General features: G+C 41.2%; 1 protein-coding gene across 2 annotated transcripts in view; it reads right to left on the reverse strand.

The window, feature by feature from the left end:
* Positions 1-25,435, reverse strand: part of PRMT7 (protein arginine methyltransferase 7) — a 68,827-nt gene extending 43,392 nt beyond the window's left edge. Inside the window, exons 1-4 of one of the 2 annotated variants that reach the window (XM_007517770.3) lie at positions 25,303-25,433; positions 17,052-17,226; positions 10,840-10,876; positions 1,694-1,843 (exon numbers count right to left, since the gene is read on the reverse strand). In XM_007517770.3, coding sequence (XP_007517832.1) covers positions 1,694-1,843; positions 10,840-10,876; positions 17,052-17,146 — 282 coding nt within the window. In that variant the 5' untranslated portion in view covers positions 17,147-17,226; positions 25,303-25,433. Of the gene's footprint in view, positions 1-1,693; positions 1,844-10,839; positions 10,877-17,051; positions 17,227-25,302 lie in introns of both variants that reach the window. The other variant, XM_016185837.2, reaches the window with a different exon arrangement.
* Positions 25,436-25,499: the final 64 nt, after the last annotated feature.

Here is a 25,499-nt window from a genome sequence, read left to right on the forward strand (position 1 = left end):
AACACCTAACTCAATATATGAGAATTAAAACTTGTTAACAAGGTCAGCAAAACAGCTCACTCGAACAGTGTGCTATTTTGGTATGTGCATGACCCAGGTTTAAGCCCAAGCCCCTCTACACTGGAGGAAGCTTTAGTGCTGTGGTTTCAGTCTCTGCCTCACCCCAACTCCCTCAAGTTTATCTGAATGAAAAAGCCGGTGGAAGCAGTCAAATCACATAGGCATAAAGCTAAAAACAAACTATTCATCATGGCTTCCAGGTCCTCCCCAATTTGGCTACAATCTAGCTTTCTGGGTTTCTCTACTATGCTAGCCTTTGCGAAAACTGTATAAAACTCTTTGCCAAACATACTACAGTATTTCTTCACTCTATAAGAGACACAAGCATGACCACAAGGGGGAGCTGAGAGGATTCTGGATAGCACATCCCAGACTACTGACCTCTAAATGTTACGGGAGACAGCAAAAACCCATTACCTTGCTTGTTATTGCAACTCAATCACCCTAATTACAAAAATGGGGGGGGGGGTACTTAAACACATGCCCTCCTACTTAAAAGTTTGAAAGAACACACACACCAAAAGTTTAAAAATCGTGAATGACAAGTTGACACACTATTTTTATTTTATATTAGTCAAATTCTTTAATGATATGTACTGTTTACAGTATCAGAAAAACAACATATGTTTAATGTCTTATTAAAAGAAAGAAATAGTGGATTGCCAAAATACTGGTAAACATGATAGTTAGATCTGTGGGGGCATTTAAGGTAGCAGTCTGTTGCATATTGTAATGTGTGTAACAGAATGCTGCATATTTAAAAATTCTAATGTGGGAGTCACCTCCCAGACAAAATCCTTAAGTGGGTTGAGGGGGAAGGGGCACTGGTATTTTCTTTTCTTTGATTTATTTTCCCTTTTGTTGCCCTTGTTTTTTATTATTATTGTTGTTGTTGTTATTGTTGATATCGTCATTGTTGGATAGGACAGAGAGAAATGTAGAGAGGAAGGGAAGACAGAGGGTGGGAGAGAAAGATAGACACCTGCAGACCTGCTTCACTGCTTGTGAAGCGACTCCCCTTCAGGTGAGGAGCCAGGGCCTCGAACTAGGATCCTTACGCCAGTCCTTGCACTTCTTGTCACGTGTACTTAACTACTGCCCGACCCCTTTGAATTTTCTTAAAGCTCCTCAAAAATTCTAACATGCAGTCTTAGCTGAGAACCACTGTTTTCAGGAGAAAACAAGCTTCTGGAGGGAGAAACTGAGTTTAATTCAACTTTCACCTTCAGTCCTTATATACTTACTATATAGCACAGAGAGCACTCTCAAACCATCTGAACAAATGAATGGGCAAAATGCAAGGAACTTCCCACATTAGTCACAGAACATGCAATGGGAGAGTGTGGCTTACAGGGGCCAGGCAGTGGTAGTGGCACATAGTACTAACTGCAAGGACCTGCACAAGTATCTGGGTTCAAGCCTCTGGCTTCCCACCTGCTGCAGGGGGGATGTTTCCCAAACAGCATAGAAGGTGTTTCTCTCTCTCTCTCTCCCCCCACCCCCCACCTCTCAATTTCTCTCTGTCCTATCCAATAAAATGGAAAAAAATGGTCGCCAAGAGCAGTGGATTCATAGTACCAGCACTGAGCTGCAGTGATAACCTTGAAGGAAAAAAAAAAAATGTGTGGCTTACCTCAATGGCATAGCAGAAGTCTGCACCCGCTGTAACAGCCATCATTGACAAGAGGCCAGTGCCAGTGCCTATGTCAAGAACCAAAGCTTTCTGTCCTTTCTCCTTCACCCTGGCCACAGCAGCCCTGATGCCCTGGTAATACTTTATATTCTAAAAGAAAGGGGAAAATAGCTGTCAGTTCATAGTAGTTATACAGAATAAGAAGAAAGGTGCTATCTGGTGCTCTAGTCATGTCTGGCAGCAGCAATGTCACTCATGACAACACGGCCTTTCCAGTCCCATGAGGAACACTAGCTGAGCAGGAAAGTAGTATAAATGCCAAAAGCACCAGATCAACACCCTACCCTGTACTGAAGTTTCTCTCCTCTATACATCCATTCTTCTACAGTTTACTTAGTGGTGCTAGGCCCAGACTCTGCACACTGTATTTTCTTTAGGTATAGACACTGGGGAGACTAGAGCACACCTCAAGACAGGAGGCAAGAAAGCTTGTTCCTCCCTGCCCAACTGCTGCTTTCAGTCCTCCCACAGCAGTTCTCGAGCACCACCATGAAACTGCACTTCTAATACATTATAGTCTTATAAATGAAGGTTACCTCAAGGACATAAAACAAACAAAAGCCAAAAGGAAATAAAGAAGTTCAAGGAGTCCAAAAGTAGGAATGAAGGGGAAAGTGTGTGATATCAGAACATAATGCTACAGATACTGGAAATATTAATATGTACTGTGAACAGATTTTAAGAAATAATTTTGAAGGAAAAAAATGAGACAAAGTGAACACTGTATTGGAGATTCTATGCAATAAACTAGAACAAGAAAAAATGCAGTAAGGTCTAGAATGAAAGAAAACTGTTACTATTAAACAACTAAGATGAATGTCTTACAGAAAACCCAAAATATATACAGATATAACTAATTTTAAGAAGCTTAGAAAGGTTACAGGATGCCAAATTAATAAAATGCAGTGGCCTACAATTCCACTCATAGATATACACAAGCTAGAGAAAAATATAAATATGGACCAGAGTACATGTTTTCTTTTCTTTCTTTCTTTTGGACAGAGACACAGAAGTAGGAGAGTTAAAGAGACCACAACACCATGGGTTTCCTCAGAATAGTCGATGCCAGGCTAGAACATGCCAGAGCAGTACACTATCCAAGTGAGCAATTTTTGCCAGCCTGCACCAGAGCATGTGTACTGGAATGTCCCAGCAATACCACCTACAATGGCAAGACACTAGAAACAACCTCAAAGTCTATCAACAGAAGAAAGGGTAAATAGTGATATGCCTACACACTGTCAACCAGAAACTACTGCTCCATTCAATATGGATGAATCTCAAAAGCATTGGTAAGCAAAGAGGCAATCACACGAATAAACACAGTATGACATACTCCATTATGTAAGGTTCAAAAACTAAAATTTTGTTTGTTTGGTTTTTACTATTTTTTTAAGTTTATTTATTTATTCCCTTTTGTTGCCCTTATTGTTTCATTGTTGCAGTTATTACTGATGTCATTGTTGCTGGATAGGACAGAGAGAAATGGAGAGAGGAGGGGAAGACAGACAGGACTATTTCCAGTTCTGACTACAAATATAAACCAACAAAGACAACAAAAGGGAATAAATAAATAAATATTAAAAATTAAAATTACAATACTACTAAGTACTTGCTAAAATGGGTAAATAAAAAAGACTGACAACACCAAATGATGACAAGAATGTGAAGAAAGTAGAACTTTCACTTATCAGTGTTAGGAATATACAATGACACATCAATTTTAGAAAACAGTTCAATGTTTCCTAAAAAGTTCATGCATATGATCAACCCAATACCCAGCAAACCTACTCTTTAATATCTACCCAGAAAGAAAAAAAAACACACAAAGACTTGCATTTGGATATTTATAGGCCTATTCGAAGTAGTCAGAACTGGAAACCAAATACCTGTCAGCTGGTATATGGATAAACAAAATGTGATCTACCCATTTAGTAAACTATTACTCAGCAATAAAAAGGGATAACTACTGATATGAACTCAACATGAGTAAATCTCAAAGAAATACATGGCACTTATGAAAGACTGCAGACTCAGGCCACTGAAATAGCTCACAGAGATAGTGTGCTGCTTTGCCATGTGCATGACCCAGGGCTGAGCCTGGACCCCATTATATCAAAGAAAACTTCAGTGCTATGGCGTCATTCTCTCTGCCTCTACCTCTCTACTTCTGTCTAATAATTAAGTAAATTGCAGACTCAGTGACCCAGGAAATAGTACAATAGAAAAAGCACTGGACTTTCAAGCATGAAGTCCCAAGTTTGATCCCAGGCATTGCATGCACCAAAGTGATGTTCTGGTTCTCTTCCCTCACCCCCCACCACCCGCCTAGCCCCAACTCCACCTCTGCCCCCTACCTCCTTTCTGTAAGCAGTAAATGTTAAAATAATAATAAGTTAACATCCAACAATGTTTATTCCACATTCTATTATTCCCCAACAGTTCATCAAAGACACTCTCAGATATTTGAAGAAAATTAGGTAGTACCTAGCCTCTGTGGTGTTGCTTACAGACTGAACATGCTGGGGTCTGGGCAATGGCATGCCAAGTTGAGCTCACATGTTACCTGGGTTCAAGTCAAGCCCCCAGTCCCCAGCTGCTGGGGGAAATGCTTCATGAGTGGTGAAGCAGTGCTACACGTGTCTGTTTCCCTTTCCTTCTCTTGTCCTCCTCTCTAAATTTCACTCAGCCCTATCAAATTACATATATATATGGCCTGAATTCACTTATTAAAAGGCACAGAGTAGGAAGGTAGATGAGAAAACACAACCCAACAATATGCTGTGTACAGGAAACCCACCTAACTCAATAAGACAAACACAGACTCAAAGTTAAAGAATGGAAAACTATCATACAAGCCAATGGCTCACAAAATAAGGGGAGGATCAGCTGTTCTCATAACTGACATGATAGACTTTAAAATAAATAAAGTTGGGAGTCGGGCAGTAGTGCAGCCGGTTAAGCATAGGTGGCACAAAGCACAAGGACCGGCGTAAGGATCCCAGTGCAAGCCCCCCGGCTCCCCATCTGCAGGAGGGTCGCTTCACAGGCGGTGAAGCAGGTCTGCAGGTGTCCATCTTTCTTCCCCCCTCTTGATTTCTCTCTGTCCTATCAAACAATGACAACAACAATAATAATAACTACAACAACAATAAAATACAACAAGGGCAACAAAAGGGAATGAATAAATAAATATAAAAAATAAATAAAGTTAGAAAAGATACGATGGACACTACTTAATGCTCAGAGGATCAGTCAATCAAGAAGATTTAAAAATTACTAACATCTATGCACCCAGTGAGAAGCCATCTAAATACATAAAACATCTACTGGAAGAGGTAAAGCAATATATTAACAGCAACACAGTCATAGTAGGGGACTTCAACACCCCACTCTCTCAACTTGACAGATCATCCAGGCAGAAAATCAATAAAGACATAAGGGAGCTAAATTAAGAGATACATAAACTAGAATTATTGGACATTTTCAGAGTCATTCATCCCAAGAAACTGGAATACACATTCTACTAAAGTCCACATGGGTCATTCTCAAGGATAGACCATATGTTAGGCCACAAAGACAGCATCGGCAAATTCAAGAGCACTGAAATCATCCCAAGCATCTTCTCAGACCACAGTGGAATTAAACTAACACTTAACAATCAACAAAAGATTAGTAACAGTCCCAAAATGTGGAAGCTCAACAGTACACTATTTAACAACTACTGGGTGAAAGAGGAAATAAAGGAAGAAATCAAAATATTTCAAGAGTTCAGTGAAAATGAAGATACAAGCTATCAAAATATTTGGGACACAGCTAAGGCAATACTGAGAGGGAAGTTCATAGCCATACAAGCACACATTAGGAAACAAGAAAAAGCACAAATAAACAGCCTGATTGCACATCTTAAAGACCTAAAAGAAGAACAACAACAAAGGAACCCTGAAACAACCAGAAGGACAGAAATAACTAAAGTTAGGGCAAAAGTAAATGACATTGAAAATAAGAAAACAAAAAGATCAACAAAAGTAAATGTTGGTTCTTCGAAAGAGTGAACGAAACCAACAAATCTTTAGCCAGACTCACAAAACAAAAAAGGGAGAAGACCCAAATAAATTGGATCATAAATGAAAGAGGAGCTATCACAATACACCGCAGAAATTCAGCATAACCTGCGAAACTTCTATGAACAACTATATGCCACCATACTAGAGAACCTGGAAGAATTGGACAATTTCCTAGATACAAACTTCCAAAATTAAGAGGAAGTAGATAACATCAACAGGCCCATCACAGCTAATGAAACTGAAGTTATCAAAAACCTTCCCAAGAATAAAAGTCCTGGACCAAATGGTTTTACAAATGAATTCTACAAAACCTTCAAGGAAGAGTTAATACCTCTACTTTTAAAAGTCTTCCAGAAGATTGAAGACACTGGAAAACTCCCTTCCAGCTTCTATGAAGTCAACATCACTTTGATAACAAGAGCAGACACAACCAAAAAAGAAAATTACAGACCAATATCTCTGATGCACATAGATGCTAAAATATTGAACAAAATTCTAAACAACCAGATACAACAGTATATTAAAAAGATTGTTCATCATGACCAAGTGGGGTTTATCCCAGGGATGCAGGGTTGGTTTAATATACGTAAATCAATCAACATGATCCACCACATCAATAAAAGCAAGACCAAAAACCACATGGTCATATCAATAGATGTAGAGAAAGCCTTTGACAAAATACAACATCCCTTTATGATCAAAACACTACAAAAAATGGGAATAGATGAAAAATTCCTGAAGATAGTGGAGTCTATATATAGCAAACCTACAGCCAATATAATACTCAATGATGAAAAACTGGAAGCATTTTCCCTCAGATCAGGTACTAGACAGGGATGCCCACTATCACCATTACTATTCAACATAGTGTTGGAAGTTCTTGCCATAGCAATCAGGCAGGAGCAAGGAATTAAAGGCATACAGATTGGAAGAGAAGAAGTCAAACTCTCCTTATTTGCAGATGGCATAATAGTATACATAGAAAAACCTAAGGAATCCAGGAAGAAGCTTTTGGAAATCATCTGGCAATACAGTAAGGTGTCAGGTTAAAAATTAACATTTAAAAGTCAGTGGCATTCCTCTATGCAAACACTAAGTTAGAAGAAACTGAAATCCAGAATTCAATTCCTTTTACTATAGTAACAAAAACAATAAAATATCTAGGAGTAAACCTAGCCAAAGAAGTGACAGACTTGTATACTAAAAATTATGAGTCATTACTCAAGGAAATTGAAAAAGACACAAAGAAGTGGAAAGATATTCCATGTTCATGGGTTGGTAGAATTAACATCATCAAAATGAATATACTACCCAGAGCCATCTACAAGTTTAATGCTATCCCCATCAAGATCCCAAGCACATTTTTTAGGAGAATAGAACAAATGCTACAAATGTTTATCTGGAACCAGAAAAGACCTAGAATTGCCAAAACAATCTTGAGAAGAAAGAACAGAAGTGGAGGCATCACACTCCCAGACCTCAAATTGTATTATAGGGCCATTGTCATCAAAACTGCTTGGTACTGGAATATGAATAGACACACTGACCAGTGAAATAGACTTGAGAGCCCAGAAGTAAGCTCCCACACCTATGGACATCTAATCTTTGACAAAGGTGCCCAGACTATTAAATGGGGAAAGTACAGTCTCTTCAACAAATGGTGTTTAGAAAAAATATGTTGAAACATGCAGAAGAATGAAACTGAACCACTATATTTCACCAAGTACAAAAGTAAATTCCAAGTGAATCAAGGACTTGGATGTTAGATCAGAAACTATCAGATACTTAGAGGAAAATACTGGCAGAACTCTTTTCCACTTAAATTTTAAAGACATCTTCAAGGAAACGAATCCAATTACAAAAAAGACTAAGTAAGGCAAGTATAAACCTATGGGACTACATCAAATTAAAAAGCTTCTGCACAGCAAAAGAAGCCACTACCCAAACCAAGAGACCCTTCACAGATGCCATGCATCAGACAAGAGGCTAATAACCAGAATATATAAAGAGCTTGCCAATCTCAACAAGAAAACAAATAACCCCATCCAAAAATGGGGAAAGGACATGGACAGAATATCCAACACAGAAGAGATCCAAAAGGCCAAGAAACACATGAAAAAATGTTCCAAGTCTCTGATTGTCAGAGAAATGCAAATAAAGACGAGATACCACTTCACTCCTGTGAGAATGTCATCAGAAAAGGTAACAGCAGCAAATGCTGGAGAGGGTGTGGGGTCAAAGGAACCCTCCTACACTGCTGGTGGGAATGTCAATTGGTCCAACCTCTGTGAAGAACAGTCTGGAGAACTCTTGGAAGGCTAAAAATGGACCTACCCTATGATCCTGCAATTCCTCTCCTGGGGATATATCCTAAGGAACCCAACACACCCATCCAAAAAGATCTGTGTACACATATGTTCTTGGCAGCACAATTTGTAACAGCCAAAATTAGAAGCAACCCAGGTGTCCAAAAACAGATGAGTGGCTGAGCAAGTTGTGGTATATATACACAATGGAATACTACTTAGCTATAAAAAATGGTGACTTCACCGTTTTCAGCCAAACTTGGATGGACCTTGAAAATTTCATGTTAAGTGAAATAAGTCAGAAACAGAAGATGAACATGGGATGATCTCACTCTCAGGCAGAAGTTGAAAACAAGATCAGAAGAGAAAACAAAAGTAGAACCTAAACTGGAATTAGCATGTTGCACCATAGTAAAAGACTCTGGGGTGAGGTGGGGAGATTACAGGTCCAAAAAGGATGACAGAGGACCTAGTGGGGGTTGTATTGTTATATGGAAAAATGGGAAATGTTATGCATGTACAAACTATTGTATTTACTGTTGAATGTAAAACATTAATTCCTCAATAAGAAATTACAAAAAAAAAAAAAAGAATAGGAAAGTTATCAGGGGAGGGGATGGGATACGGAGTTCTGGTGGTGGGAATCGTGTGGAGTTGTACCTCTCTAATCCTATGCTTTTGTCAGTGTTTCCTTTTTATAAATAAAGTAAAATAAAATTTAAAAAAATACACACAGTAAGAGAAAGGAAGGCAGGAAGGAAGGAAGGAATGAAGGAAGGAAGGAACGAAGGAAGGAAGGAAGAAAGAGGATGAGAAAGAACCAGTGCATCACTCTGGCAAATGTGATGCTGAGGGTCAAACTCAGGACCTCATGCTTGAGAGTCCAATGATTTATTTACAGTACCACTTCCCAAGCTGCTTTTTTTTGTTTTTTAAGATTCATTTATTTATGAAAGAGGAACAGAGACAGATCCAAAGCATCAGTCTTCATATGTGATGCCAGAGAGATAACTCAGACCTCATGCTTTGAGAGACCTATGATTTATCCACTGTACCATCTCTCAAGCTGCTTTTTTATTCCCTTTTGTTGCCCTTATTGTTTTATTGTTGTAGCTACTATTGTTGTTGTAGTTGTTGGATAGGACAGAGAGGAATAGAGAGGAAGTGAAGACAGAGAGAGGGAGAGAAAGCACCTGCAGACCTGCTTCACTACTTGTGAAGTGACTTCTTCACTGCAGGTAGGAAGCTGGGGGCTCGAACCAGAATCCTTACGCTGGTCCTTGCGCTTTGCGCCATGTGCGCTTAACCCACTGCGCTACCGCCCAACTCCCTCAAGCTGCTTTTTAATTACTTTTTTATTATTGGGTAGACAGAAAGAAATTGAGTAGGTCGGAGATAAGAGAGGGAAAGAGACAGAGAAACACCTGCAGCCCTGCTTCATTACTTGTGAAGTTTTCCCCCTGCAGGTGGAGGGACTAGGGCCTTGAACCTGGGTCCCTGTTCACTGTAATATGTGCATTTAACCAGGTATGCCACTGCTTGCCCCCCCTTTGTTTTTCTGATGAATTCACTGTTCCTAGAAGCTTATATATATATATATATCATATATATATATATATATATATGATATATATATGATATATATATATACATATATATATCAAAGAGAAAAATTGAGGGGGAGGGGAGATAAGAGGGGAAGAGAGGTAGAGAGACAACTGCAGTTCTTGATTCACCACTTGTGAAGCTTCTCTACAAGTAAGGAGTGGGGGCTTAAACCCAGGTCCTTACACATAGTAAGTAACTTGTGCGTTTAACCAGGTATTCCACCACCTGACCCCCAAGATTTATTTATTTATGAGAGAAAAGAAGAAGAGAAATTCAAAGCATCTTCTGGGATATGTGATGCCAGAGAGCAAACTCAGGACCTCATGTTTGAGAATCCAACACTTCATTGACCACATCACCTTTCAGGGCACAGGATCTTTTTTCTTTTTTTTTCAAAGCAGAACATTTTGATCTGGGGAAAATAGCATAGTAGTAGTATACAAAAGCCTTTCATACTTGAGGCTCTGAGGTCCCAGATTCAATTCCCTGCACACCAGAAGCCAGAGTTAAGCAGTGCCATGGGTGAAAAAATAGACAGAGACAGAGTGGCAGAGAGAGAATGAGACCACAGCATCAAAGTTTCCTTCAGTGCAATGAGGGGCCAGGCTCAAACCTGGGTCGTACAAATGGTAAAGCAACCATACTAACCATGTAAGATACTTTGCAGGCTTAAAAACCAATTCATTAAAAATAAAAACAGAACTTTCATAACCTGTGAAATGACACCCCTGCAGGTGAGGAGCCAGGGGCTTGAACTGGGATCCTTACTCCAGTCCTTGTGCTTTGTGCCATGTGCGCTTAACCAGCTACGCTACAAAACAGAACATTTTTTAAAATAAAATCTTAATGAGGTCTTCAGAGGTCATACATTTTGTCCAAGGTCATACTCAGGTTAATAGTAGAACAGGAAGCAGAATTCAGTTAACTGATTTCCTGATCACTATGCCTTTTTTTCCTTTTAGCATCATTAAAGCCCAAGGGGAGTTTTTTTGTTTTGCTTTTGTTTTTTTACCTAGGGCTAGATTCAAGTACTGCACCTTTTTACCTTCCTATGAAGGAAGTTTTCAAAACCCACATCAAGATAATGATTTTCTTTTATACTTACTCTGTCTTTGTCATGCAGCATATCAGCATAAGATGACCTGGAAACAGAAAAAAGACAGATTAGAAACTGCAAAAAAACTTGGACTGGAGTACTTTTTTGTACTTTTACCAAAGTAAAAGACTCTGGGGTGGGTGGGTGGGGAAGGTTCAGGTCCTGAAGCATGTCAGAGGACCTAGTGGGGGTTGTATGTTATGCATGTACAAGCTACTGTATTTACTATTGACTATAAAACATTAATCCCCCCAATAAAGAAATTTTAAAAAGTAGCTTTGCAAACATTATAACTATCAATATATGAGAATAGCATGTCACTTATAAATGCATCCTATATCAGATGAAACAAACATAAAGACCATTTTTTAAATATTTTATTTATTAATATTAATGAGAAAGGTAGGAGGAGACATTTCACTCTGGTACATGTGCTGCCAAGGACTGAACTCAGGATCTTATGTTAGAGGGTCCATTGCTTTATCCACTGTGCCATCTCCCAGACCACAAAGAGGCCTATTTTAACATAGTTTAATAGTTATATGGTGAACTTCTCCGATATTACAGAAAGATCAGAGACAGATGTTTATTTTTAGCAATGAACCTCAGAATACCCAAAAACATTCTGGTAGCCAGTCCTGTCACAATAGTTCCACAGCCACTATCATATTGATCATGTTTACACATCACACATTTCCTTTCTCAGGAACAATTCAAACTAAACTAGCCTAAAATTTTACATGGTCTTGCATACATCTACACAGAGAGATAATTACAGAGTAACACAAACAACAGGGACCAAATATGCTTGCTGTATATAGCAGCACTTTCACAAATGTCAGAAGGAAAAACCAAGAGTTCTCCTAAACCCAGAGTGTTAAAGGGAAGCAAGTGATTTGCCCATATTTTCTATTCTAGTAACTAACAGGTTTGAAAAACTTCTAGCAAGGTCAGAGTGAGGTCCAAGAATTCAGGAGGCCTAGCCCACAGATGCTTTCTGAGTTTTCCAGGTAAAAATTAGGACACTTCAAATAAAACAGACGTTCTCAAGTAATAGAGCTACAAGTACTTACTTTAAACACAGACTAAAGGTTAGACAAAGGTGGGCTGGGTTTTTACATCTGGACCCACCTATGCATGTCTAGTCAAAGTTTGGTCCTTCTCACCTTCCTCCAGTCTTAAAGAGGCATTTTCAATTCCAGTCTTCCTTGTCTCACCACTCACTCACTCCCCACACCTCCACTAATACCACTCTCCACAGAACCACCAGTTAACTCCTGTAGCTAACACTGTTCATCAGCACCAAGAATTTCTGACTCTGCTAGACATTTCCTCTTCTTGAAATGCATTCCTGCAGTTACAGAAGCCAGACCTTCCACCTTCTGCACCCCATAATGACCCTGAGTCCATACTCCCAGAGGGATAAAGAACAGGAAAGCTATCAGGGAGGGGATGTGACACGGAGGTCTGGTGGTGGAAATTGTGCCCCTCTTGTTCTATGGTGTTGTCAGTGTTTCCATTTTTTAAATAAATTTAATTTAAAAAATGCTTTCCTTTCCATTCTGTCATTTCCTCTTGATTCTGACTCCTGGATTATTACTGGATCTCTCTCTGTGCTTTTTATACTTTATTTTATTGTTAAAGAGATAGAAAGATACTGAGAGATATGCCAAAGCACTGCTCAGCTCTGGGTTATAGTGGTGCTGGGGATTGAATCTGGGACCTCAGAGCCTCAAGCATGAAAGTCTTTTTTTATATATAGCCATTATGCTATCTCCCCAGCCCTTCTATTTTTAAAATATATTATTTATGTTTATTTATTTAGCATAAAGACTGAGAAACTAAGAAGGGAGGGGAAGGTTTTGGGAGGGGGGGAGAGACCTGCAACGGAGACCTGAAACACTATTTCACTACTTGTGAAGGATCCCTCCTGCAGGTGGCGATCAGGAACTTGAACCCTGATCCATATGCATTAGAATGTGTGTGCTCGGGAGTCTGGCGGTAGCACAGCGGGTTAAGCACACGTGGTGCAAAGTGTAAGGACTGGCATAAGGATCCCGGTTCGAGCCCTCGGCTCCCCACCTGAAGGGGAGTCACTTCACAGGCAGTGAAAGCAGGTCTGCAGGTGTTTGTCTTTCTCTCCCCCTCTCTGTCTTCCCCTCCTCTCTCCATTTCTCTCTGTCCTATCCAACAACAATGACATCAATAGCAACAACAATAATAACTACAACAATAAAACAAGGGCAACAAAAGGGAATAAATATTTTTTAAAAAAGAAAAATGTATGTGCTCTACAGCATGTGTTACCACCTAGCCTCTTATTCCAGAATCTCTTCTTCAGCCTCCACCTTCCTCATTCCATACCTTCTCTGAAAATCGGTAATTTCTTTTTTTTAATATTATTTTATTTATTTATTCCCTTTTGTTGCTTTTACTGTTTTATTGTTATTGATGCCATTGCTGTTGGATAGGACAGAGAGAAATGGAGAGAGATGGGGAGACAGAGAGAGGGAGAGAAAGATAGACACCTGCAGACCTGCTTCACCACCTGTGAAGCGACTCCTTTGCAGGTGGGGAGCCGGGGCTTGAACCGGGATACTTCGCTGGTCCTTGCACTTCACACCACGTGTGTTTAACCCGTTGCACTACTGCCTGACTCCTGAGAATCTTTAATTTCTTCCAGTTTCAACTCTTACTAACAACTGCAAATTGTTTCCAGGCCAACATTTATCTCCCTATTCATCTCTGTTACCTTCACTTCCCCAAATTCACCCATTCTTCCCATGTCCTCCCTTTCAGTGAGCATCATCTACTTGGTCTTTTTTTTTTTTTCACCAGAGCACTGCTCTGGTTTATAGTGCTGTGGGGGATTCAGCCTGAGACTTTGGAGCCTGAGGTCTGACAGTCTCTTTGCATAACCATTACGCTATCTACTCCCACCCCAGTCACTCTATTAACTCTGCGATATTCACCCCAGTAGCCTCCAATCCCACTAACCATTTTCCATAGTTTCCACTAAATGCTACAAAATGCAACTTATTTCTCCTCCTGTTTAACTACCTAAAATGCTAAATTTCTCACTCAGAAAATACCTACAATTTTAGAAATATTTGTGAGCCTTTATTCTTTTTTTAATTATTTTTTTAATTTCTTTATTAGGGAATTAATGTTTTATATTCAACAGTAAATACAATAGTTTGTACATGCATAGCATTTCCCAGTTTGTGAGCCTTTATTCTACATCAAATTTTGTGTTTCATTCAATCATCAAACAACCTGAAGATGAAGGTACTACATGAAAAGAATTTTTTTTTTTTGGTAAAATTTGAGAGAACCAGAGCACAACCCTGGCATATGCAATGCTGGGGGATGGAACTCAATACCACATACTTGAGAGTATTTTAATTATTTAATTGCTTAATTCAATTTATTTTTGTCTTTTTTATTTATGTGAAATCCTAAGGGCTGAACCTATTAGTTCATGCATGAAAGACATTCTCTACCACTGAGACAACTCTGTGGCCTTCTCTTCCTGCATTTTGTCATCATCCTTTATAACACTGACTCTACCTACTTTTTTAGTATGCTTTCTCATTACAGCAGCCTCCGTGTGTGTGTGTGTGTGTGTGTGTGTGTGTGTGCGTGCGCGTGTGCTCACACAAAGGGAGCTTCCCCATTGCAGCCACTTTTTCAGGTAGAGAGAGATAGAGAGACACCACAATACCAAAGTTTCCCTCAGTGCCAGGGTTTCAAATGGGGTCATGATCACGGCAAGGCAGGTGCTCTGTCAAATGAATTACCCCTAAGGCCTCACTATAGTCCTTTTGTATCACACCCAGTCATGTCAATCGACCAGCTCCTCAGACTAACTTATCTAGAAATTTACATGTAATCCCCAATACAGAAAGCAGTTTTCTCTCTTGATTTGGGAAATCACTCAACTATTACATCCCAAATCAGCCTGTTCTTATTGCTTCCATGAACTTTTTGTGTTCATTTCTACTGACATAAGTATATCTCACTACAGCATAAATTTGCCATCACCAAGGCTTTACAATCCTGTGCCAACTCTTTGTCTCTTTATTTCATTTTTTCTCTTCTTCCTTTTGGATACAGAAATTGAGAAGGAAGGAAGAGGTAGAGAAGAAAAGAGGAAGAGACACCTACAGCACTGCTTCACAGCTCATAAAGTTTCCCATAAACAGGCAGGGACCAAACACTTTAACCCAAGTCCTTTTGCATTATAATATATACGCTCTACTGGGTGTGCCACCACCTGGCCCCTGGGCTGACCCTGTAAGATGGAAAAAGAGGCAGAAAAAGACACCACAACACTAAAACTTCCCTTGGTGTGGTGGCCAGGCTTGAACCTAAATCACATGCAGAGCAAAGTTATCACTCTCCCATCCAGTGTTTACTAATTTGTTATATACCTGCCTCTTTCACAGAACTGCCTGTTCCATTAGGATAGAAATGCTATCTTCGGGGTCGGGTGGTGGTGCAGTGGGTTGAGCACATGTGGCACAAAGCACAAGGACTGGCGTAAGGATCCCAACTCGAGCCCCCGGCTACCCACCTACAGGGGAGTCGCTTCACAGGCGGTGAAGCAGGTCTGCAGGTGTCTATCTTTCTCTCCCCCTCTCTGTCTTCCCCTCCTCTCTCCATTTCTCTCTGTCCTATCCAACAATGAACAACATCAACAATAGCAATAATAATAACCACAACGAGGCTGCAACAACAAGGGCAACAAAGGGGGGGAAAAATGGCCTCCAGGAGCGGTGGATTCATGGTGCAGGCACCGAGCCTAGCAATAACCCTGGAGGGGGAAAAAAAAAAATGCTATCATCATTTTGGTATTCATAATCCTTTCATGACTAGTATATCATATGCAATTAATAATTGCCAAATCAGATTAATTAAATATCTCTTCTAAGGTGGCTGGGGAGAATAGCTCAGCCTGTTAGAGTACCAACTTAGATGCTAAAGCCCCAAAAGTTACTAATTCAGTTGCTAGTACCACCTAATACTAGAGATGAACTATGCTCTAGAGGGTCCCCTCTCCTCTCTAATAATAAATAAATCCTTTTTAAAAATATTTATTTTCCCTTTTGTGGCACTTATTTTTTATTTTGTAGTTTTGATGTCATTGTTGTTAAATAGGACAGAGAGAAATGGAGAGAGATGGGGAAGAGAAAGATAGACACCTGCAGACCTGCTTCACTGCCTGTGAAGTGACTCCCCTGCAGGTGGGGAGCCAGTGGTTCGAACCGGGATCCTTAAGCTGGTCCTTGTGCTTCGCGCCACATGTGCTTAATCCGCTGTGCTACCACCCCACTCCTTTTTTTATATTTATTTATTTTCCCTTTTGTTGCCTTTGTTTTTCATTGTTGTAGTTATTATTGTTGTTGTTGTTAATGTCATTGTTGTTGGATAGGACAGAAAGAAATGGAGAGAGGAGGGGAAGACAGAGATGGGAAGAGAAAGATAAGACACCTGCAGACCTGCTTCACCGCCTGTGAAGCGACTCCCCTACAGGTGGGGAGCTGGGAGCTGGAACCAGGATCCTTACCCTGGTCCTTGTGCTTTGCGCCATGTGTGGTTAACCCACTATGCTACCGCCCGACCCTCTTCCCCCCCTTTTTTTTAAAGAGACAAAAGGCAGAGAGACCACAGCACCAAAGCTTCCTTCAATGCAGTGGGGGCCATGCTTGAATTTAGGTCATACATATGCCAAAGCAGCACAATATCCAAGTGAGCTATTTTACTGGCCCAATAATTACATTTTTCCTAGATATTTCTCTTGGAAGCAATCTTCCAGGAAAAATAGCCATTTTTCTACTTTTCCATTTAAAAGTGTCTGACCAGGTGATAAATGTGTCACCATTTCAGCAGCACAAGTAAAAAATTAAATTCAATGACTATTTCTGGCTACTACTATCATTACCATAACCACTACTGAATATTATGCTCCTTTTGCTTTACTAAAAAAACCTCTGAGACTTTGTTAAAGCTGCTACACAATGTCTTAAATTCCACAGAGGCATGAGTTTGCCTAACTCCCACACAAACTTCTCTCAGAAGACCTGCTTGTCATCCACCCCTACTGTGGTCAATAGCACTAGGTGACAGTCTATTCCACACTCAGACTGGATTCCAAGATACCTTCTTTGAGAGAAAAGTGCCTGACCCAGCTGCAGCCAATTGAGAAAAACCCTTGTTACCTTGCAATCTCTTGGTGGTAATCATAGTGCTCGTCCTCCTCCAGCCACTCGACAGACCCTGTAGTGGGGTTGGCCCGCCCGCAGAAGACCTTCATGGTGTCAATCAGTTCCTCAGAGTTGGCACACAAAAGCAACCTTATCAACTCACTTCTTGTCAAGTCTGATCATCAAAAATCTATTCAAATCATAATGACAAAAAATATAGGGGAGTGTAAAAGGAAAAACTAAGTTAAGAAATTGACCAAAATGTCAAAATCAGTGAAAAATCTGTTTAACAGTATTTTATTATTTCTATCAAGAGTAATTTGTTTCATAGTCTGCATATAACATAAAACACCATAATACAACTACAGAGAACAAACAAAAGAGTAAATAGCTTTAGATATGGAGAACATGTTGGTATAACCAATGAGGAAAAGGTCTGGGTAGTTCAAAAGAAATTAGTTTGACATGTAGATGTCAAATTAAAATTCCATACACTTAAATGTTTATATTAACAACTAATTATACATCAATAAAAATGTACTTTAAAATGATAGCTAAATTCATAAAATTATTTGGAAACTTCAACAGTTCTCAGTAATTCCACAGTGTATCTCAGAGCAACATCAGGTAAAGGCAAATGAAAAGGGAAATAAAAGAGCAGAGTAGGGGAGATATCATAATGGTTATGCAAACAGACTTTCATGCCTGAGGCTCCCAGGTCGCAGGTACAATGCCCCATAACACTCTAAACCAGAGCTGAGAAGTACACTGGCACAAAAAAATAGACACAGGAGGTAGTGCAGTGAGGCTCTGGTTCTCTTTTTCTCACCCTCAGAAATAAGTAAACATTAAAAAATAATAATAATAAGGGGCCGGCAGTAGTGCAGTGGGTTAAGAGTATATGGCACAAAGCCCAAGGACCGGCATAAGGATCCCGGTTTGAGGCCCCGGCTCCCCACCTGAAAGGGAGTCACTTCACAAGCAGTGAAGCAGGACTACAGGTGTCTATCTTTCTCTCCTCCTCTCTGTCTCCCCCTCCTCTCTCCATTTCTTTCTGTCCTATCCAACAACATCAATAACAACAACAATAACTACAACAATAAAAAAAATTGAAAAAAATGATAAGTGAAAAATAAAAATAAAAAAGATGAAAGAAGTTGAAAAACAAGAACAGAAGGGAAAACATAAAGCAGAACTTGGACTAGAGTTGGTGTATTGCACCAAAGTAAAGGACTCTGGGATAGTGGGTTCAGGACCTGGAACATTATGGTAGAGGAGGACCTAGTGGAGGTTGAATTGTTTCGTGGAAAACTGAGAAATGTTACATATGTACAAACTATTGTATTTTACTGTTGACTGTAGACCACTAACTCCTAAGAAAAGAAAAAGAAAGGAAAAGAAAAGAAAAGAAGGAAGAAATGGAGTAGGGCAGTAGTGCACCAAGTTAAGCACACATAGTATAAAGCGCAGACACTGGCACAAGGATCCCAGTTCAGGTCCACGGCTCCCCACCTGCAGGAGGGTCACTTCACAAGCGGTGAAGCAGGTCTGCAGGTGTCTATCTTTCTCTGCCCCCCACCTGTCTTCCCCTCCTCTCTCAATTTCTCTCTGTCCTATCCAACAACAGCAAAAATGGAAAAAAATGGGCTGGGGAGACAGCATAATGGTTATACAAAAAGACTTTCATGCCTGAGGTTCTGAGGTCCCAGGTTCAATCCCCAGCCCAACCATAAATCAAAGCTGAACAGTGCTCTGGTCATTCTCTCTGTATCTCTCTCTCATTAAAATGAAATAAAATATCTAAAAAAAAATCCCCAGACAATAACTTGGATCCACTGGCATATCAGATTTCAGGCTCAGAGGCAAAAAGAAAAAGGAAAAAAAAAAAAAAAAAAAAAACTAGTATAGCCACACGCCCTTTGGAATTTAACTAAAATATGCCTACTAGCTATCTACAAAATAGAGGAACCCCCCCCCCCCCAATTCTTCATCTGTACTATTCCAGTCCTCAGGTCCATGCTTGGTCAACAATTTGTTTGGCTTTGTATGTTAACTCTTTTGTCAGCCACTAGGTTGACAGATGCTAGCATGATGCCAACCAGACTTCCCTGGACAGATAACCCCACCAATGTGTCCTGTAGCCCCACTTCCCCAGAGCCCTTCCCCACTAGGGAAAGAGACAGGCTGGGAGTATGGATTGAACTGTTAACACCCATGTTCAGTGGGGAAACAATTACAAAGGCCAGCCCTTCAACCTTCTGCATCCCACAATGACCTTGGGTCCATACTCCCAGAGGGTTAAAGAATAGGAAAGCTATCAAGGGAGGGGATGGGATAGAGTTCTGGTGGTGGGAATTGTGCAAAGTTGTACCCCTCTTATCCTATGGTTTTGTCAATGTTTCCTTTTTATAAATAAAATTTTTTTTAAAAAAAAGATGTGAAAACAAACAAACAAAAAAAAGATGTGGAAAAAAGAAGATAAAGGGCACAGGAAATCAATGTAGGAGTTTGTTAAAAAATAAAAATGAAAAAAATGGCTGCCAGGAGTAGTGGATTCCTGGTGCAGGCACAGAGCCCCAGTGATAGCCCTGGAGGCAAAAAAAAAAAAAAAGATAGGGGCCAGGCTGTTATGCACCTAGTTAAGTACACACATTACAGTGCACAAGGACTGAAAAGAGAGCTAAACCAGAAAACCACTCTGGTACATGTAGCACCAGGGATTGAACTGGGAACCTTAGACATGCAAGCCTAGTAGTTGAACTATTTCCCAAGTCATTATAGTTTTTTTTAAAGATTTTATTTACTGGGTGAGGGAGACAGCATAATAGTTATGCCTGAGGCTTCAAGGTCTCACATTCAATTCTCTACAAACCAAACCAACATAAAGTAGAGTTGAGCAGAGCTTTGTTAAAAAAATATTATTTATGGCTGTGACTTCCTGAGGCGGGGCTACGGACCAGCAGCAGCTGTGTTTCTCTCCTCCTCTCCTGAGTCAACTAGGAATACCAAAGCAGACCACCTGGGACTGCAACAAGATGGGACTACAAGGACTTCAGGAACCCACCAACTCACCGGTGAGTGCAAACAAATGTTGCTCGTGGACAGAGAGGAGTCTAGGGAGAGATGAAGTGGCTGCTAACAGCTTGGCAGTTTACCAGTTGAGACACCACCTCCAGTCTGTTTCACCAACAAAAAGGCTGAAGTGAGAAGAAGACTCCCCTAAGACTCACAACTGTGCAACTGTGAGTCTCCACTGCTACTGCCCTCAGAATCTGGAGCAGTGGAGGGAAGGCCCTGTACTGACACCAAGAGACAGAGAACTAATGAGAAAACTCAGATCTCTACCTCAGTGGCCTAGCGGTGGGGCTGTGAGAGTCCCTTTGCATAACCACTGGATTATCTCTGCCCACCTTGCTTTATCTCTTGGTCAGGAGTCAGTGATTAAGCTAAGAGGCCTACTTACAGTTTAAAAGCCCTCAGGCTCCCATAGCCTATGGGGAAGAAAAAGTACAGTGCACAAGGACCCAGGTTCAAGCCCCTGGCCCCCACCTACAGGGGAAAACTTCAGGAGTATTAAAGCAGAGCTGCAGGTATCTCTTTCTCTCTATCTCCCTCTCCTCTCTCAATTTCTCTCTGTTTCTATCCAATAATAACTGTGTTTTTAAAAAAGATTATTTATGTATAAGAAAGAGAAAGAAGGGAAGGTGAGAACAAAAGGAGAAGGGAGGGGAGGGAGGGCAAAGGGAGAGACAGGGCATCATTCTGGCATATGTAATGCTGGGGACTGAATTCCAGACTTCGTGCTTGAGCATCTAACAATACGCTGGCTCATCTCCGAGGCTGCAATGTAAATATATATTTTTTAATTAAAAATAAATAAAAGAGGGGTCATGTGGCACACATTACCATGTAAAAGAACCCGTTCAAGCTCCCCAGCCCCCACTAGCAACAGGGGAAGCTTCTCAAGTTGTGAAGCAGCACTGCAAGTGTCTCCTTCCTCTCTATCTTCCCTTTCCCTCTCAATTTCTGGCTGTCTCTGTACAATAAACAGATAATTAGGGAGTCGGGCGGTAGCGCAGCGGGTTAAGCGCATTAATATTTTTGTCCATAGCTATTTTTAATTTGAGCTATTTAAAATGCTTAACACCCCCCCAAAAAAAAAAACTATGTAATTTTAAAATAAACTTTTAAGACATTTAGAATGAAGTTCTTTAGCTCAACACAATCTCCACCTCCAAGATGGTGGAGCCTCTGTTTACTGTAAAGGACTGGAGTAAGGATCCCGGTTCAAGCCCCCGGCTCCCCACCTGCAAGGGGAGTCGATTCACAAGCGGTGAAGCAGGTCTGCAGGTGTCTATCTTGCTCTCCCCCCTCTGTCTTCCCCTCCTCTCTCCATTTCTCTCTATCCTATCCAACAATGATGACATCAATAACAACAACAATAAAACAACAAGGGCAACAAAAGGAAAAATAAATATTTTTTAATTAAAAAAATAAAGATAATTAAAAGAAATCATCAAAAAATATTTTTTAATCTTGGAAATTTTATCTTGCGGCTTAAATAGAATCAATCCTGAAGTCATTTAAGTCATTTATTTATTAGTAGTAAAGAATTTTTAAATATTTTATTATATACTGAATAAACAGAGAAAATGAAAAGGTAGGGTGGGCAGGAATAGGTAGCATAATGGTTATGCAAACAGATTCTCATGCCTGAGGCTCCAAAGTCCCAGGTTCAATCCCCTGCACCACCATAAGCCAGAGCTGAACAGTGCTCTGGTAAATAAATAAATAAAAATAATAAATAAATAACACTTAATTTCCTTTAAAAAAGAAAAGGGGGGCCAGATGGTGGCGCACCTGCCTGAGCACACATGTTACAGTGTGCAAGGACCCAGGTTTGAGACCTTGGTCCCCATCTGCACAGGGAAAGCTTCACAAGTGGTGAAGCAGTGCTGCAGGTATCTCTCTGTCTCTCTCCCTCTATATCACCCCCTTCCCTCTCAATTTCTGACTATATCTATCCAACAGATAAAGATTAAAATAAATAAATATAAAATAAAATAAAAAAGGGAAGGGAGGGGGCCAGGTGGTGGCATACCTGATTGAACACATGCTATACTGCAAGGACCCAGGTTCAAGCCCCCAGTCCCCACCTGCAGGGGGAAAGCTTTTCGAGTGGTGAAGCAGCACTGTCTCTTTCCCTATCTCCCCCTTCCCTCTCCATTTCTGCCTGTCACTATCCAATAAATAAATAAAGATAACAAAGAAAATTTAAATAAAGGGAAGGGAGAAGTAGAGAGGGAAAGAGAGACACTCGCAGCACAACTTCACCACTTGTCATGTGCAAGACCCAGGTTCCAGCCAGCCCACACCAGTGGTGCGGTGCTGCAGTGTCCCTCCTCTGACTCTCACCGAAAATAAGAGGGACCAATGTTGGAACTCATGCATATCCCACAGTGACATATATATATATATATATATATATATATATATATATATATATATATATATATATATATATAAGTTTTTTTTTCCTCCAGGGTTATCACTGGGTTCAGTGCATGCGCTATGAACTCACTGCTCCTGGATGCTATTTTCCCTTTTGTTGCCTTTGTTTATCGTTGCTGTTATTGCTGCTGTTGTTGTTGGACAGGACAGACAGAAATCAAGAGAGGGGAGTCCGGCGGTAGCACAGCAGGTTAAGCGCGTGCTTAAGGACTGGCGTAAGGATCCCAGTTCGAGCCCCCAGCTTCCCACCTGCAGGGGAATCGCTTCACAGGCAGTGAAGCAGGTCTGCAGGTATTTTTCTCTCCCCCTCTCTGTCTTCCCCTCCTCTCTCCATTTCTTTCTGTATTATCCAACGACGACAATGAGAATAACTACAATAATAAAACAACAAGGGCAACAAAAGAGAATAAATATTTTTTTAAAAATCAATATACTCAACAATTTGTTTGGCTTTGTATGTTAACTCTCTTTTCAATCACCAGGTTCCAGATGCCACCAGGATGCTGGCCAGGCTTCCCTGGACTGAAGACCCCACCAATGTGTCCTGGAGCTCAGCTTCCCCAGAAACCCACCCTACTAGGGAAAGAGAGAGGCAGACTGGGAGTATGGACCGACCAGTCAACGCCCATGTTCAGCGGGGAAGCAATTACAGAAGCCAGACCTTCTACCTTCTGCAACCCTCAATGACCCTGGGTCCATGCTCCCAGAGGGCTAGAGAATGGGAAAGCTATCATGGGAGGGGGTGGGTTATGGAGATTGGGTGGTGGGAATTGTGTGGAGTTGTACCCCTCCTACCTTATGGTTTTGTTCATTAATCCTTTCTTAAATTAAAAAAGAAATATATATATATATATATAAATCAATATAAACAACAAGGGCAACAAAAGGGAAAATAAATAAATACTAAAAAAAAAAAATCAATAGAGGACAGGAAGACAGAGGGGAGAGAGAAAGACAGACACCTGCAGACCTGCTTCACTGCCTGTGAAGCGACCCCCCCTTCAGGTGGGGAGCCGGGGACTCAAACGCCAGTCCTTGCACTTCGAGCCATTTGTGCTTAACCCACTGTGCTACAGCCTGACTTCTCATTTAAATAAATGATTTATTTATCTATGTATTTATTATTCATTCATTTATCTATGTGAAATGGAGAAAAAAACGACCATCTCTCCAGCATTTATGCAATGCCAGGGATGAATCTAGTGACTTCATGTTTGAAGATTCAACACTTCATGCATTGTGCCACCTTACAAACCACTATAAATAAATCTTAAAGGAAAAAAGGGAGGGGTAATGGGTCAGGGAGATAGCTCATCTGGGAGAGTGTCTAATTTACCATTTGCAGGACCCTGGTTTGAGCCCTCCCGTACACCACATTGTGACCCTCAGTGGTGCTGTGGTGTCCCTTTCTTTCCCTGGTGGGGGTGTGTGTGAAGGTCATGTCCGAGCCACCAGAGTAGTGCTCTGCCTTCTGTCTCTTGAAACTCATTATCTCAGATGAAAAAAATTACTTACTTGTGAGCTGGGGGAGACAGCATAATAGTTACGCAAAAAGCCTCTCATACCTGAGGCACCAGTGATCCCAGATTCAATCCCCAGCACCATGAGATAGAGCTGAGCAGCGTTCTGGTTAAAATTAAAATTCTTCTTAATTCTTTTTTGATAAATAATTGAGAGGGCAGGGAGCAGGAAGAGAGAGAGAGAGAGAGAGAGAGAGGAAAAGAGAGAGGTGCACCAATGCTTCATCGCTAGAGCCTGTGCGGGCCGGGGTCTTATAACCTGGGTCCTTGGCTATGGTAATGTGTGCGCTCTACCAGCTGAGCTATCGCCTGGCCCCAAAATAAATTTTAAGGACCTGCTGGGAAAAAGCTTCACAAGTGGTGAAGCAGGGCTGCAGGGGTCTCTGTCTCTCACCCTCTCGATTTCTGACTGCCTCTATCCAATAAATAAATAAAGATAATGAAAATTGTGGTCCAGGAGGTGGCGCAGTGGCTAAGGCACTAGACTCTCAAGCATGAGGTCCTGAGTTCAATCCCTGGCAGCACAAGTACCAGAGTGATGTCTGGTTCTTTCTCTCCCCTATCTTTCTAATAAATAAATAAATAAATAAATAAATAAATAAAATCTTAAAAAAAAAGAGAACTTAAAAAAAAAGATAATGAAAAATTTTTAAAAAGAAAATTTTCTTTTTCCAAAGTACTGATCAGCTCTGGTTTATGGTGGTGGTGGCGCTTGAACCTGGGCCCTTGGAGCCTCTGACATGAGTCTCTGCATAATCTTTATGCTATCTACCCCAGCCCTACATATATAGCTTAAAAAAAAAAAAGACAAGAAATTAAAAGGAAATAATAAAAAGTCCGTCGTGACGAGGGTGAGAGGCCAATGAGGCGGCTGCAACAACCCACAATCAGCGGCCAGTGGCTGAGTGTCCGGCGACATTTGGGTCTCCGTCACCGAGGGGGCGTCCCGGATACTATCAGGCTCGTCCCGCAGGACGTGCTCCGCCTCGGGCCCAGCCAGCGGCAACCTGACGGGGCCTGCAGGGCCGGGGGACCTGGAAGCCCACACGGCCGGGCGCGGCGCGGCACCCCACGACGCCAGACACAGACTCTAGGAAAGTTCCAGAGTCGCGAAGACACGCGAACCCCGGCGTGCGGACACGCCCACGCCACAGTCCTGCGGCCGATGAAAGGACGCCAGCTCTACCCCGGCACGCAACCAACACCCCATTTTCCCAAGTCGCCCCGCGCCTTACCCACAGCGGGAACCGATCCATTTACTTTCGCCGTCACCGCCATCTTGCTACAATGACGCGAAGGGGCGGGGCCTCAGGCCGTCCACTGAGAATCTCCGAGGGTAGAGCGTGCTGGGGGCGGGGCCTCAAACCACCCACTGAGCGTGCTAATCTCCTACGTGGAACGGTGCTCTGCTCACCCAATGAGTGTGCTCTAC

Source organism: Erinaceus europaeus, chromosome 2 (genome assembly GCF_950295315.1).
Source record: "Erinaceus europaeus chromosome 2, mEriEur2.1, whole genome shotgun sequence".
Classification (NCBI taxonomy): Eukaryota; Metazoa; Chordata; class Mammalia; order Eulipotyphla; family Erinaceidae; genus Erinaceus; species Erinaceus europaeus.